The 14,980-nt window shown below is 44.0% G+C and overlaps 1 protein-coding gene across 1 annotated transcript in view; it reads right to left on the reverse strand.

The window, feature by feature from the left end:
• Nucleotides 1-14,980, reverse strand: part of SOS2 (SOS Ras/Rho guanine nucleotide exchange factor 2) — a 1,344,468-nt gene that overhangs the window by 1,116,216 nt on the left and 213,272 nt on the right. Inside the window, exon 3 of the mRNA XM_069638977.1 lies at nt 4,785-4,916. Within this exon, the coding sequence (XP_069495078.1) occupies nt 4,785-4,916 (132 nt within the window). The remainder of the gene's footprint in view (nt 1-4,784; nt 4,917-14,980) is intronic.

Raw genomic sequence — 14,980 nt, forward strand, 5'->3', positions numbered from 1 at the left:
ATCTAGACTCTCCTCACGGACCGGACCACACTACCACAGAGGGTCCACTATGACTCCATCTCCAACCTCCCACTCCCGCACCTTGTAGAGACCCCAGCAAACCTGGAGGTCTAAAGCACTAACCACAGAAAGACACCTCTGCAGCAAGCCCATACCTCCTCACCACCCAAAAGGCTTACTACCCCCACTTTAGCAGACCAACTGCCTCACACCCAATAGACAAGCAAAAAAGTTTGAAAACCCCTAAATCTGACATCAAGGACATTCTCCATACAGATGCTACTATACACTTGAAAGGAGCTCTCATCAATGTTAGATCACTTACAGCCCACGCAATTGACATTTTAGAGCTTAATACAGCAATCGACTTGGACAACTTCGCTGTCACGGAAACCTGGCTCCATGCTGCTTCAGGTCCCACCCTTTCTCTAGCCATCCCAGAAGGTTACAAGATTTATAGGAAAGACAGAATAACCACAGAAGGAGGAGGAGTAGGCCTCCTTGCTAAAGACACCTGTGATCTAAGAATATCGGCAGAAAACCCCTTCACCTCAGGTGAAGTAATTACCTTGAAAATTGCCCTCACACATACTTGCTGCCTCACCCTGCACATTGTCTACAGATCCCCAGGACCGATATCCTCCTTTGAAGGTGACATCACCTCTCTCTTAGCCTCTAATACGAAACCCCTCTCTAAAATAATCATTCTAGGCGACTTCAACGTTGGCCTGAACGATCCTCTTGATACCCAGACATGCCTCCTGGCCAACTCGATGAAAGCCCAAGGGGGTTTACACATTGTATCTCCCTCTCGACTCATGAAAAAGGATGGACCCTAGATTGGTTGGCTGACAACAATTGTGTCATGTACATTCTAGCCAACACGCCATGTCCTTGGTTGGGCCATAACACCATCGTCTTCTCTACTACCATAATCACCAAACCAGCCAAATCTATCCTGCTCATATCAACTCTACCGCCAAGAAGCCTAAAAAATATTAACCAAGACAGCATGCTACCCCTCCTGTTGCCAATAACTAACTCCACCTATCCACATGTTGATCCTACACTATTAGACACTCTCTATACAAAACAACATGTTAGCAGCCATCAATAAAGCAGCTCCACTCAAATCTAAAAAAACAAAACTAGTAGCACACGCTAATTCCTGGTTTACAACAGACCTTCAAACCCTTTGCGCGGCCAAAAGGTCAGCGGAAAGTAATTGGCTAAAAATACCATCAACTATAAAGAAGGCCCTCTTTTATGCTCTAGCCAATGAGTACAAAGAAGCAATTATTAAAGCCAAAGGTGATTCCGACAACCAGAGAGTTCAGAATCTCCAATCAAGTTCCAGAGAACTATTTGCCATACTTTGTGAGTTGGAATCGCCAGCAACCACCCCTGACCACTCGATTAAAGATCAGCAATGGTGTTCCAACGTTCAAAAATACCATAGCTGACAAAATCACTCCCCTTCAGAACAAAATTGAAATCAAGAAAACAAAACTCAACCACGATCCCCGACACATCTAGCAAATGCCCCTGCGACAGGGAAACAAGTTGCTAAAAAATGTGCCTTCTCAGCCTTGACCACATCTCAAACTGTCAATATCATCAATGGCTTAAATCCATCAAGGTGTAAAGGCAATACTTATCCTGCTACCTTCATCAAAGAAAGTGCCAACAAATTGGCACCATTCATCATCACGCTCATCAGCAGCTCATTTGCCACTAGCAAAGTACCAGAAAATTTAAAAGAAGCCTTGGTACTACCGTTGTTAAAAAAAAACCTATGTTGGACCCTAACATTCCAACCAACTTCCGACCTATCACTACAGTGCCAATCTTACTAAAAATCCTTGACAGCGTAGCTTACCTACAGATGTAACATTTTTTGGCTATAAACTTTTAGGCCTGAAACAGTCTGGCTTCTGCCCTGTCAACGGAACAGAAACTGCATTCTTGTACCTAAAAACACAAATGAACAAATTCAAGGACAAGGGGACCTCTGCATCCTCCTCCTGCTCGACCTAACTGCAGCATTTGATTTGGTCAACCAAAAAATCCTTTCCCACCATCTAGCAACAGCTGCCCATTTCTCCCCGGAGGCTATCAAATCATTTTTTTCTAATTGGACTATGAGGGTCTTCACTGCATCGGCAGCAGCCCCACCCGGCCCCAGTTTCATGTGGCATACCCCAAGGCTCCTGGGTGTCGCAAACATTATATAATCAAAACTCCTCTTTGACAAACTAGACAAAGTGGGGGTCACGTATACCAATTATGCGGACGACACCCAAACACTTCTACCCATCACAGGATGCTACGACACTGACTGAAACACTGCCAACAAAATCTACCGTACCATCCAGGCTTGGATGCCACAAAACGAGCTATGTCTCAATGATGACAAAACAGAGTTATTCATAATTGGGAATAACTTACCAAAACTCTATAAATCCTTCAACATTGATGGGAACACCATTAATGTTGCCAGGGAAATAAAAACTCTAGGGGTTTACATCGACTCAACACTTTCCTGGACAAGACAGGTCAATGCCATTGTATCTTCTGCAGCTTATACGTCAAATCTAATCAGAGCCAGTAGATCCTTCCTCTCCGCAGACAGTTGCATCACTTTGGCTAGAGCGCTGATCCTTTCCAGAATCGATTACGTGCTGATCCTTTCCAGGATTGATTACTGCAATTCCCTTTTTGCAGGATCCAATACTAGAAACATCAGTAAACTCCAAGTTGTGCCAAATAAGGCAATCAGACCAGCATTGAATATATCTAAACATCACCACATCTCGTCAACTAGACGAAACATTCACTGGCTTCCAGTTCAAGACAGAATTAAGTTCAAAGTCCTCTCACTTACCCACAAATGCCTCTCAAACAACGTACCAGCATACCTTAGTAAACAAATTACCAAAACCCAATCTAACAAACCTACACGGGCCTCCTACTCCAACCTAATCGCTACACTGAGATTCAGGAGACAGAAAGCGGGCGGATCCAGCTTCCCAGTGATCACAGCCAAACTGTGGAATATCCTGACACTATCGCTGAGGAACGACAGATCCCTGTGGTCATTCCGTAAAGGTCTAAAAACCCTGTTTTCAATCAAGACTCCCAGTAAGTTAACCATTGAGTCAACTTCAAAAGGCCTACAGTTAACATAGGTGTCAATTTGTAGACACAAGTAAAACAAACTAGAGCTTGTAAAATGTTTGCAATTCTATGTAACGTATGTTATGAATACAAGTTGTGCTTTTTCTGCATAAGATGAATCATATGTCTGTAACCAATCTCTTAAGTTCAAACGTCTAGATACTTCTGGGTTACGCGTGCTCTATAAATGTTCAAATAAATAAAGTAAAGGTCATCCTAAGATTATGCTATGGTTTAGAGTTCTTTCCTATATGGTTCATGTTGGAACTAAACAAATATGAAGCTTTTATTATTAGGCACTCAGATCTATACTTTATCCCCAACTCTGATATTTTCGGCAATTCAGTAACTGGAACTATAGATTTTACAAAGTCCGTTAGAGGGGAAGAGACTGTAACTGTTCAGAATTATGTACATCAGCTGAGAAATGAGTCTATACTTGTTACTTACTAAAGGTGTGAGGGATGGGGTTACGCAGGAGGGGTTTGTGTTCATTCTTCACTCTGAATGTTTAGGCCTATTGGCTAACTTGGGAACTTCTTTGGAAACCCTTCTGCACAATCCACTTAAAGTAAAAAAAAAGCTGATCCAAAATAACGATTGGTCCCGTACTAATGACGTCGTCCTTAGCTCGTATTTATATTCACAGATAATTTCTTCTCAAAAAGCTTTGGGTACTATTGAGCCTTCACGGAAACGATTTCTGAATAAGATGCAAAACAACCTTATGCGCTTCCAGTTGAATGTATTGCCCACTAAGGACATTTTAGCCATTAATGTCTCATTGTCGATTCTGTAACGCTGCTGATGCAATTGAAATGCTTACACTTTTGCTTTTATATTGCCCGGTTAGTCCACAGAGGACTGTTTATTCAAATTGGGTTTCCTTTATAAAAATAGTGTAAAAGTTTATTTGTAAACTGGTAAACACTGAAATAAATGAAATCAAACAAAACAAATGGGGTACCTTTGGAGCATTTGTGGTGGCACATTATGTACAGTATATCAGTTCCTCTGAATTTGGCAGTTGTAAGATTAACTGAAGTTTGTAAACTTTTTAGCTGAATATTTTAATTAATGTTTTCCTGTTCTTCTTGGGAAGTGTTCCAGGATATTCAATGAAATTTAGGAATTATTTTTCTCAGGTATTACCATCATAGCGTAGAATGTCGTATTTGAAATATTCTAATGCAATTATGTTTGTTTGGATGTATTTGTATGTAAATATTTTTTAGGTTGTGTTCATTATTGTATTTAATAATTTTTCACATTTGTAAAGATTTGGATTCAAACTTCTACCTCATTTTGTAAATGTTTGAAAAACCTAGACAAATAAATAAACAAGCTGAAAGTTTCCCCCACAGGTGTTCGTAATAAGAAAATGCATCATTAGATTAGTGAAAAGAGTATATACCACAAAAGGTACGCAAATGCTAATTTTAACTTGTTTAACTTGTTTACAGTGGCAAATCTGGAATTTTCATTGACAATTTTATGGATTGCATTGATTCTGATATACCGAAACATAAAACAGTTGTAATTTTGAGGGAAAATTACAAGCACAAAAAATGAAAAATTTGTCTAGACAACTAATAATTAGTAGATACCTTTAACGAAGGATGTATTTTATCCACAGGCAGAAGGAGAGGATTTCTTCGTTTCCTTTTCTCTATAGCAGACTGTGCATCAGCTATAGCCCACTTATCAATTGGATGAGGAAATGTTTTCTGAACTCGCTCCTGAAAATAATCATGAAGCATATACATAGGGTTATCACTTTGATCTGGTTCATTGTAAAAACATTATATATTGGTAAACTGTCATAAACCCAACATCTGAAAGTTACATGAAAAATGTTTTAGTTATCTCAATGAGACCCACTGACAAGCATTAGAGTTTTCAATTGGTGGGAATGAATAGACAATATTTAAGTGAGAGTAGTGCAAGATGTTGTGCACAAAAGGACTCGAGCAGCACACCATTTGACCCATCAGTCTCTCACCTGACTTCTCAAAGTCAACTCTAACACTTGCCAGCATCCATGCCGCACCCGAGAGAAGGACGAGTAGTTGTGCAGTTTGGTAGTGAGGCTAGGCAAATACCCTGGCTGCTGCATAATTTGGAAGTTTGGAAGCCCCTAGGGCATTGAGTAATTCTTCATTCTGTCACCATGACACTGGGGCTAAACACCCAATCGATTCAAGGAAAAACTCATTGGGTGCCGCTTCCTCCACCCTCAAGAGCTTCTACGTTTTGAGGGAGGAGGATGCGGCATCCAAGGAGACATTACATCCATTGGCCTAATTTCGACAAGTGCAAGCCCCCTAACACAGTACAGGAGTTTAAACAGACAATCAGTAAAGGTTTTTTTACCCCCAGTATCGCGGTGACAGAATGAAGAATGCAATCTGGCAGAAGCCATTTGGATGGAACTTGTTAAGTTTAAGAAATTGAAAAATTCAAAAACCAAGAGTAAACCAAAATAAAGAGGGACACATTGGATATGCTATAAATAAAATATCATATGTCGAAACGTTTTGGTAGTCCCGATTAAGGCCTTTGCGAGGAAATTATGGCACAAATTGTGTTGTCGTACTCTTGAATGGTGAACAAAACACAGTGCTGATAGAGGATCATATTTTTACAAGAATTATATTTTAAGATAGATAGTTGAAGTTCCTCTAAAAAAAGAGCCATAACAAAACTAGATTTGTGTTCCTACTATTGTGATACAAGAGTGACAAAGGTAAAGGAGATAATCTAAGACAGATAAACTGTTAATTAGTTTTATATTGCCTAAAGACAAAAATGTAAGAAAGTCTTGTGGGCCCAGATAATTACATACAATGAAAGTATCCTCTGTGAAGGAGAAAGTGGCGATATTGGAAGCTTTACCTTTCAACATAATCTGGTTAATAAGCAAGCAATACATGAGAACATCAATAGAAATGGTATCTTGCAAAAGTAAGGGAGATGGGAGTCATGCCAGAGTGGGACAAAAACAACAAACACAAAAAAGATATCTGTAAACAATTTAAACAAGGTCTCTCCAGTAATGACTCAATTCACAGTAGGGCTGGCCTAGGTAGAGATTCTACAATGGTTGATAATCTCTAGAGTACTGGTTTCGAAGGGGCCCCTGCGGTGTATGGGAGAACCCAACACTTTGAGGGGGCTTCCTAGATGAGGTGCACCATAATGAGGCTGTAGGATTTGTTCAGTGCCAGAAGCAATTTCTCCTGTGTGTGGGCAGTTTTCAAGTTGCAAAAGGAAATCATTTAAGTAAATGACAAGTCTTCCCATCCCAGCTGTCACAACTGAGCACTGAGGATGTCCAAATGAGTATACATAATTCATGTTTGTAGACCTCTTACTGTTAGCGTGAGTGGTGTGACAAAGGAAATTAGCAAGGCCAGTGTGCATGACATGATCAGAAGACGTTCCTGCTTAAAAACACTTTTAAACACATTTGTAAAATACACAACATCTGTGGGTGGTCATTTTTTTATGTTCTGAAAATGCTCTTTGATGTTATGCAAAGCAGCCAGGAACTACATGGGGGTGGGGGGTGTTATGTTTGATCTACATGTTCATTATACAGCGGGGACTAGCGCCATGTGTACTGTAAGGAAGGTATGTTATCAAGAATAGACATACAAGTGATCAGTTTATAAACACCCTTGAACTGTGAATAGGTAGGGTGTAAAAAGGCCTAGTCTAAACCTAAGATGGGAGCAAGCTACAACCATCAAATCAAAAATAAAGCAGTCCTAGTGGCGTCTTGTCAAATCAAAAAGGCATATACTAAGAAAAACCTATTGCCAATCCTTACACTAAATACAAAAGTGTGTGGGATAGGGCTCACAGGAAATGAAGAAGTCTTTACAAATAATCAGTCAAGATGCGGTAGTCGTGGTCTCCCTTCCCCATGTTTTGAGCACGAGACCAGGCGGAACTCTGGGGCACAGCACACGCTCCAGATTTCCCAGCACGAGGCGAAAGTTCAATTTTCAGCTATCAGGATCTTCGATGGCTAAGTCTCTTGCTCTGTAAAAAGTCTCTTGCCTTCGAGGGCCTGATGCATTCAAAACAACAAAAGTCCCTTTCTGCTTGTACGTTGGGTGATGCTTTCTTACACTTGGATCCCCCTCTGTGGTATTCACAAATCTTAATATCTTTTTAAACAGGTCAAGGTGGACAACCCGCTGACAGATTCACTCTTGTCAACACACTGTTCTTTGGGGCTTTAGACTTTGCCCCTTTCCATCAGCATCCCTCCTTCGGGTTCACTTTTGCCAATCGCACAGTTCCTTCTACTTTCTTACAATGTGGGAGTCACTTCCCTTATTCACAATCATCTGCCCATCAAAGACTTTTGACTGCACAGAGGATTTTACTAGATCCCTGTATGACCACTTTGACCCTATTCTCGCCTTTTCCAAGACCTTCTGGTAATAGTAGTTTCAACAATCAGGTAATCGCCCAGTTTCAAGAGTGAGCACCCACGTGGTGCCTGGCTCATCTGCAGCTGGCTTTCCCCTTTTACATCAACTCCGCAATCCTCAATTCCGCAATCAGCCGTTTTCTACTTTTGTTCAACAAGGTTTGGTTACTTTATCGGTCCTCCCCTCGACTCACGGCTGTGATGAACCGCTTGGCTTTCTTCTTATCGGCAGTCAAGGCCAGTACCATGGAAGCAGGCGTCTCCCTCTGTCCTGCTTATCAGCGCAGGTACGCTCTATGTACCGCTGATATCTGCTGCAACACACTTGGGCTATTGTTCGCGGTCTTACTGTTCCTTCCGCAGAGGTCTCCCAGGCCTTGGTCGGAAAGGGCAAGGCCGCTTCCCTCATTGTCACCCTCTCGGTTCACTCCATCTTTCTCCTCCTCTTGAACTGCCATGCCTGCATAGCTGTCTCGTTGTGCGGTCTGCCTTGCTCAAATGGTGCTCTCGTGCTCCACCTTTTAACCCTCTGGGGAAGGGAAAGGGCCGTCAGGTGTGTGTGTTATTCTGATCAATTGGCTGACCTTTGTGTTGGGACACGTCAGGTAAACGGCTCTGGTGTTTGTTGTTAGGGAGAATTCTCATAAATGGTTGATTTCCCTTACCTACTGAGTCCCTCAGCAGCTTTTCTGGATTTCTAGGATTTATTTTCTTTCACCTGGTAAGAGTGTGAGCCTTTTTTCCCACACTTACATGTGTTTTGCTAAGTGTGTTTCTACTTTTTGGGTGATCTTGGGCACTGGAGCCTCACCTACTGCAGGGCACCATATTTTTCAAGTATGTTACACAGCACCTTCAGTGCAGTGACACAGGGTTGTCTTTTAGACTTCCCATCAACTCCATTTTCTGGGGCTGACTACAGTCCCCCAAAAAAGGGTAGGGTTGCCATTTATTTTATCTTAGTCACTTTAAACCACAGACCCAATACACCCCATCTTCCATGGAGTATTCGAAAGGGTTAATTCTTATCCCCTTTTGTCTGTGCCTCTTGGGGCTTTGTTTCGCTCCCTTTACATTAAGACTTGGCTGGTGGCAGTGGTATCTACCCTAACTTTTCTACCACGATTATCTTATATAAACGTGGTAATGTTTTAGGCTATTATATTAGCCTCAAACATAAAGCAGCTTGACCAAATACATTTTATTTTGGCTCTGGCCAGGTTTATTCACCATTTCTTTTTGTTAAAGTCTTTCTCATTGTTTTACTCTGCGCGCCAAACCAGGTTTGGTCCCTTTGTTCATCGCCTTTTCGCAGGCTTCCACAAAGAAGCCCTCCTTTTGGCGCCTGAGAGTCTGGGTAAGCAGGATGTGAGGGAGGGGTTTTAGGACCCTTGCCATGGGTTCCCTTGGTAACCCAAGTCGCACTCCTGTCTGATTGGCTAAGGGGACTGGCCTTGCCCGGCCAGCCGCCCTGCTATGTGATTGACAGCCAGGCTGTATGAATGGGGGAAAATTGCATAAAAAGCAGGTCTCTGGGAATGGAAGAGCAGAGTTGCCACTGGAACGAAAGAACCAACGAGGAACTGGAAGAAGAGGAACCCTACGACGACTGAACCGCCCGGTAAAGCCCTGCTGCAGGTCCGAATCTCCAGAATCCGACGACAGAGAAGATCCTCCAGGAAATTTCTTCCTTGAGCTGGTGGGACCAACCAGTTCAATCAAACTGCAAGCAAGGACCCCTTCCTCTGGTTGAATTTGCTGTACAGAGATACAGTGGGTCGGATAGCTAGGAAGGTCGGACCATGCTTGGGTTTTAAGGAGCGCACCTTTTATTTGTTGCTTTGCTCTGCTGCTGGTTTCTTCCCTGGGTAGTGCAGGACCCTCCAGTCTTCCTACTTCTGATCAGTCCGACAGTCGCTTCAGGAACCGTGAGCCTGCAGGAACTACCAGGAATGTCTGCCTCAGCTACAGCTCCCTCTCCGTTTTAAGGTACTCTGCAAATCTGGTTGTGCGTTTCGTTCAGCCGTGGTGAAAGTGTTTGAAATCTTTCTCCAATCTGAGGGCTTGTCCTTCTCTTCTCTTTGAACTAACTTTTCTACTAACCAACCCCGTCCGGAAACCGTGCCACAAACTTTACCGCAAACTACCCTGAACTGTATTATCTTGAGCAAAAGACTTTTGAACCATTGACTTTGGCCCTAAGCCCTTTCTATCTGATTTGATCATTGTAGTCGCTCTTGTTCGCTTGCCCTGAGTACTTACCTGTTGATGTGGATTCATTTCTGTTAACTTTATTTTTCCCTCTCTTTTAAATTGCTGGAGTGCCATTTTGCTCCCACTTCATTTTGTGAGCTTAACGTGTCTGGAATTTAAGGGAAGTTGTACAGTGTATTTAGGACTGTGATTTTTAACTTACTTATAATAGAGAAATGTTATACAACTGAAGAGTGAAATAAATGCATATTCTTTTACTTGAAAACCATGAGTCATTGTTTGCCCGATTCATAGTAATTGCTGTCCTTTGTGTAACTATTTGATACTGCTCACTTACTCTTGAGATAAGTCTGGCTGCTCTGCTACTGCTACCACTTTAACTGTATAGTACAGGCTTGTACCAAAGGTGAAATTGTACTGTCACTTGTAGTCTTAATTGTGTGTGTGTGTTGTTCCCAAAGGGTACTACATATAATTCTGCCTAACATTTGTCGTCTTTCGTGATGTGCGAAAGTGTTAGAGTTGGAAGGGGGGTAGAGTTTGTATATCCTACTTAGTAGGAAAGGGGAAAAGATGTTAAGATAAGGGGGATACCTTGTCTCACCTGCCAGTGTCCCACTTTCACTCCCCGAGGATCCCCCATCCAGGTGATCCTCCCTCAAATGGTCCACCCCCAGGAACTGGATCCAATAGCGATGGCCTTGTCCTGGCCACCTAAATGACAGATCCCGGGGACTAGTCTGGGAGACACCGTCCAGTTTCTCACAGCATCTTTGTGCTAAAGGTATCCTTCCAAGCAATGTTCCTCATTTTCCCTACATGGTGGAAAAGAGTAGAAAATAAGCAAAATAGCTCTTACTCTTCACTTTTCCACTGCATTAGTGGACAAGTGTAAATGCTGCCTCCAAAGTACTCTTTACAGGTAACTTTTAGAATGGATTCCTCTGGAATCTGCTTGCATGTATGAGTTAGTAATTTCAGGCTGATTCAATATGATTCCACTGCATGAACGTCAGCATAACAATACAGGCATTTAATGCACACATTTCTATGGCAGAGAAGGAAATGACAGTGGACACATTTTGTCCGCCCATCTCCCCCAACAGCATAACATAAATGCACCAGAATGAGGCGGATCGGGAAAATGGTGCTAAACACGGTTATCGCCATTTTCTCATAGCCACCTCACCTAGAACAAGACCCCCTACTGTATGTATACCACTGCCCTTTCTCGTAGGTAATTTATAGAGAATTTACTCACTATTTGAGTTTATATACTAAGTGAGAGAGTGTTTATTCATAGACAGAAACGTACTTACAAACACAGCCAAAGCTTTATTTGCAATATGCAAACTGGATGCAACCCAGACCACAGAGTCCATGCTGATTGACCAAAAAGCATGTTTGCTGTGTCTTATGATTTATTGGAGGGGCATGTAACCCCTGTGCCCCCTTTGAGGCAAAAAGCTGCCTCTGGCATGCTCATAATAATGTTAATGGTCGCACTCATAATAATGTTAATGGTGATAATAATGTTAATAGCGGCTGGAACATTTGGGTACCAGGGCCAAGAAGCCATTGCCCCCTTGTTTCTACACAGGAAGTCTGTGGCACAGCTTGCACTTCAAGGCGCTTGTGGAGGCCTAAGCAGGTCTCGTAAGAAGGCCCCCCTCAATTTGTGTTATGCCTCTGATCTAGAGGGTGGGAATTTTATAATTGCTGAAGAAAGTCATAAGATTCTACAGCAGGGTCCCTGTAAATTACAAAGACTAGGTACACATAAGTAGAGACAAAGATGCCTCGTAATCTGTGCCATCTGGCTCACACACTAATTCCAAACGCAAGATTCACAAGTTGATTGCACTTTAATGGGGGACATAGCCCTCAAAATACAATCCCCCCGATAAACCTCTCTCTTGACTTTAATTATCAATTATGAAAACATTGTATTTAGTCTAAGGGAATAATAATTTGTTCATAAAAAAGAAAGCTATACAGACAATCACATTTAATATGACATGTAAACATTTATTATTTACTGTACAAAAAAAGCAGCAGTACTGTACATTATCATACATACTAAGAAAGTGGCACAGTGCAAACAATTGTTGAAGTGCCATTTGTGCTAGAGAGATACAATATGGGAAATCGTGTTCATGGCGATCCGGAAAGTGTGATCTAGGAATACAGACCCCCCCACCACCCTCCCATCTAGTCTCCAAACCAATATTGTTATATGCAGGACAACTAGTCATGGCGCTAATGAGGTTCAATCCGATGCAGAGAAACCCATAATACTGGTAGAGGTAAATTAATATCAATCTACACACAACTGTAACGCTGGGATTACTAGTTTCGATGAAGAGCTGAATTCGCCTCGTCTTCGTCAGGGCCAAACATTAACACACAATGAGAAGATGCATATTAGACTAAACATGACTTAAGTATGTAGTCCAAGGTTAAGGGTCAAGGTAAAGAACAGGAGAAATTCTCATTTGATAGAGATTGATAAATAGATACCTGTACAGCACCCCTCATACAGGTCTGGAGTTGCAAGTCGTCTTAATTATTTCAGTATTTCCATAAGTACAAATAAGAAAGGAATCATGGTCTCCCATTGTGACCACAACGATACTTCATGATATTCAAGATATTCATGATGCCATTGAACGTGTGTGTTTTGAAGGCACATCCATTGAGTGGAGGGTTAAGAGGTAATTACTTTTACTGTCCCAAAAGCAGCTGGGAGTGTTGCAACCTACCCTTTCAAGTTACACAGGTAGTGTGAGGAGCCAGGAAAGAGGACATAGAGCTAATAATTGTGGTTACAACCTTTTACTTTAAAATAATAAAGAGGTTGAAATATGCCTTGCTGTCCCTACTCTAGGAGGTATTTCTCTACGTCAACCAAAACTAAGGTCCTGTTCTGTGTCAAGATGTCCCATGCAAAATGTCCTGTGTCTGAAATCCTATACAGGCCATCACATCCTAAATGTAACTCTAAGGTGCTAAGGGTAATGGGCCTCATTCCGAGCCATGCCGGTAAGTATCGGCACTTTCCGGCATGGCATAAAGTACGATACCGGGCTGGTGCAAGACCGCAAATTTCGGCCCATTCCGAGCTCTCGGACACGCGCTTTGCGCCATGCCGGAAATGTACCGAGCGGCCTGCCGCAAAACGCCAAGAAAAACCCCTACCGGCATGCTGCGACACGTAAACAACAACACCGCCCTGTGAGCTGTAGCGTCAGTGCATAACGGTGACCGTAATTTACGGAGACCGTAAATTACGGTCACCGCAATAAAAAAATGAACCGGAAATTACAACATCGCACAGGAACGGGAAGGAGAGCGGCGGCCATCTTTAAAAACACAATCCATTGCCATCCTCAGCCGCCAGCACCCTCTTGAGGAAACTAAAGTCGGGAACAGGACCAAGCACCTCACAACATGCCCAAAGCACCCAAAAGGGCGGCGGATCGCATTCGCAAGCAGAGATTCTGCCCCGAGGAACTCCAGGCCATGGTCGACTTCCTGGCAGAGCATGCCGATGTCTTCAGCAGCGACATGCGGAGGGAGTCCACCCTCCGTAAGAACAACATCTGGGCGGAACTTGCACAGAGGGTAAGCACTGTAGGCAACAACCCCGCACCCCCAGGGACTGCCGCAAGCGGTGGGATGACCTGCGGGTGCGGGGCCTCCTCTCCAGCAACCGCAGCCAGGCCCTGCAGACGGGAGGTGGACCAAGTACCGCAGTCCAACTTGAGCTGTGGGAGGAGACCTGTGCGGCTCTCATTGGCACTGAATCCATTGAGGGCGTGGGGACCATGGAGTGCGGGGGAAAGACTTCTGCAGAAGGAGATGAGTGTCCACAGTGTACACTGGCAATGTACATTGCATGATGAAAACTGACCCAGGGGCCATCGAAGGCACACTCTCGTGTTGCCCTCCCCCCATCCAACGCATCCCCCCATCCAACAAATGCTGAGGCAAGTGCCGCCTAACGATGGTCCAAGTGCGAGTACATAACGCACCTCAACCATAGTGCATTGACTTGCACAGCCCATCAAGTACACTGTCCAGCGTGTTAGGCATTGTACTAGCCAAAATGTACATAACCAGGGCACAATGAGTCACTCCCAAACTTGCGTATATGTCATTACCATGCACATGTATCACTGCCATAGCTACCCCCAAAACAGAACAAACCTAAAATGACCGAAATGTCCATGCAGCCACGTATGCAAATAGGACATTGCACATTCACTAATGTTGTCCCTCTCTTCTACCCCCACAGGCACTGACCATGACAGCACAGAGCCCCAATCAAGCCGGGCAAGCACCTCCACGGGTAGTGGCGCAGGGTCAGGCCAAAGCCAGCACCAAAAACAACCACCCCCCCGCCTACGGAAAGGCCACTGGAAGCTGCCGGACCACCATCCCACACAGCATCGGCGGAAGCAGCTATGCCAACCCCTAGCTCGGCACAGTCGAGCGTCTCAGGGGAGGCTGCTGCTACCGCGCCTGATGAGTGTGAGCACAGCCCATCACCCATCTGGGGGGCCTTGTTGGAGGACGGCCAAGACAGTGCATAGCCCGGAGCCATGCATCGTAACACTGGCCTCATGCAGTGACTCTGGGGATGCCCCTTCACCTGTGCACAGTCCGGAACTCGACCCGCAGGGGTATGAAGCCGATCTCCCCAGTCCACACTTACCGGCCCCTGTAGAGCATGCTGGACCAAGTGGATCTTCCGATGGTTTCCCATCTTTTGAAGGGCAGCGAGTGCATCAGTTGACGGACCTCATACAAAACTACATTGAGGACAACCGCCAGGACAGGGCAGAATTGCATGAAGAACTCAGTCAAATGCGGCAGTCCCTCACCGACTGCACCACCAAATTGTGTGACTCTTTGACAGACAGCACGACCCGACTATGTCATGTCCTTGGCCGCGTAGCGAATGCCCTTGAGGCAGGCCATTCAAATTCCGTGCCACAGCAGGAGGACACGGCCACAACCAGTGAGGCCACGCAAGGCAGCCCGGAGAGACGCACTCGGCGTTGCATGCGTCAGCGGGATATGCCTCCCCCAGACAAGGGGAGCAAGAAACATTAGGCATTCCTGCCACATGTGGGCTTCACA

Source organism: Ambystoma mexicanum, chromosome 14, assembly GCF_040938575.1.
Source record: "Ambystoma mexicanum isolate Mex_15411 chromosome 14, UKY_AmexF1_1, whole genome shotgun sequence".
Taxonomy (NCBI): Eukaryota; Metazoa; Chordata; class Amphibia; order Caudata; family Ambystomatidae; genus Ambystoma; species Ambystoma mexicanum.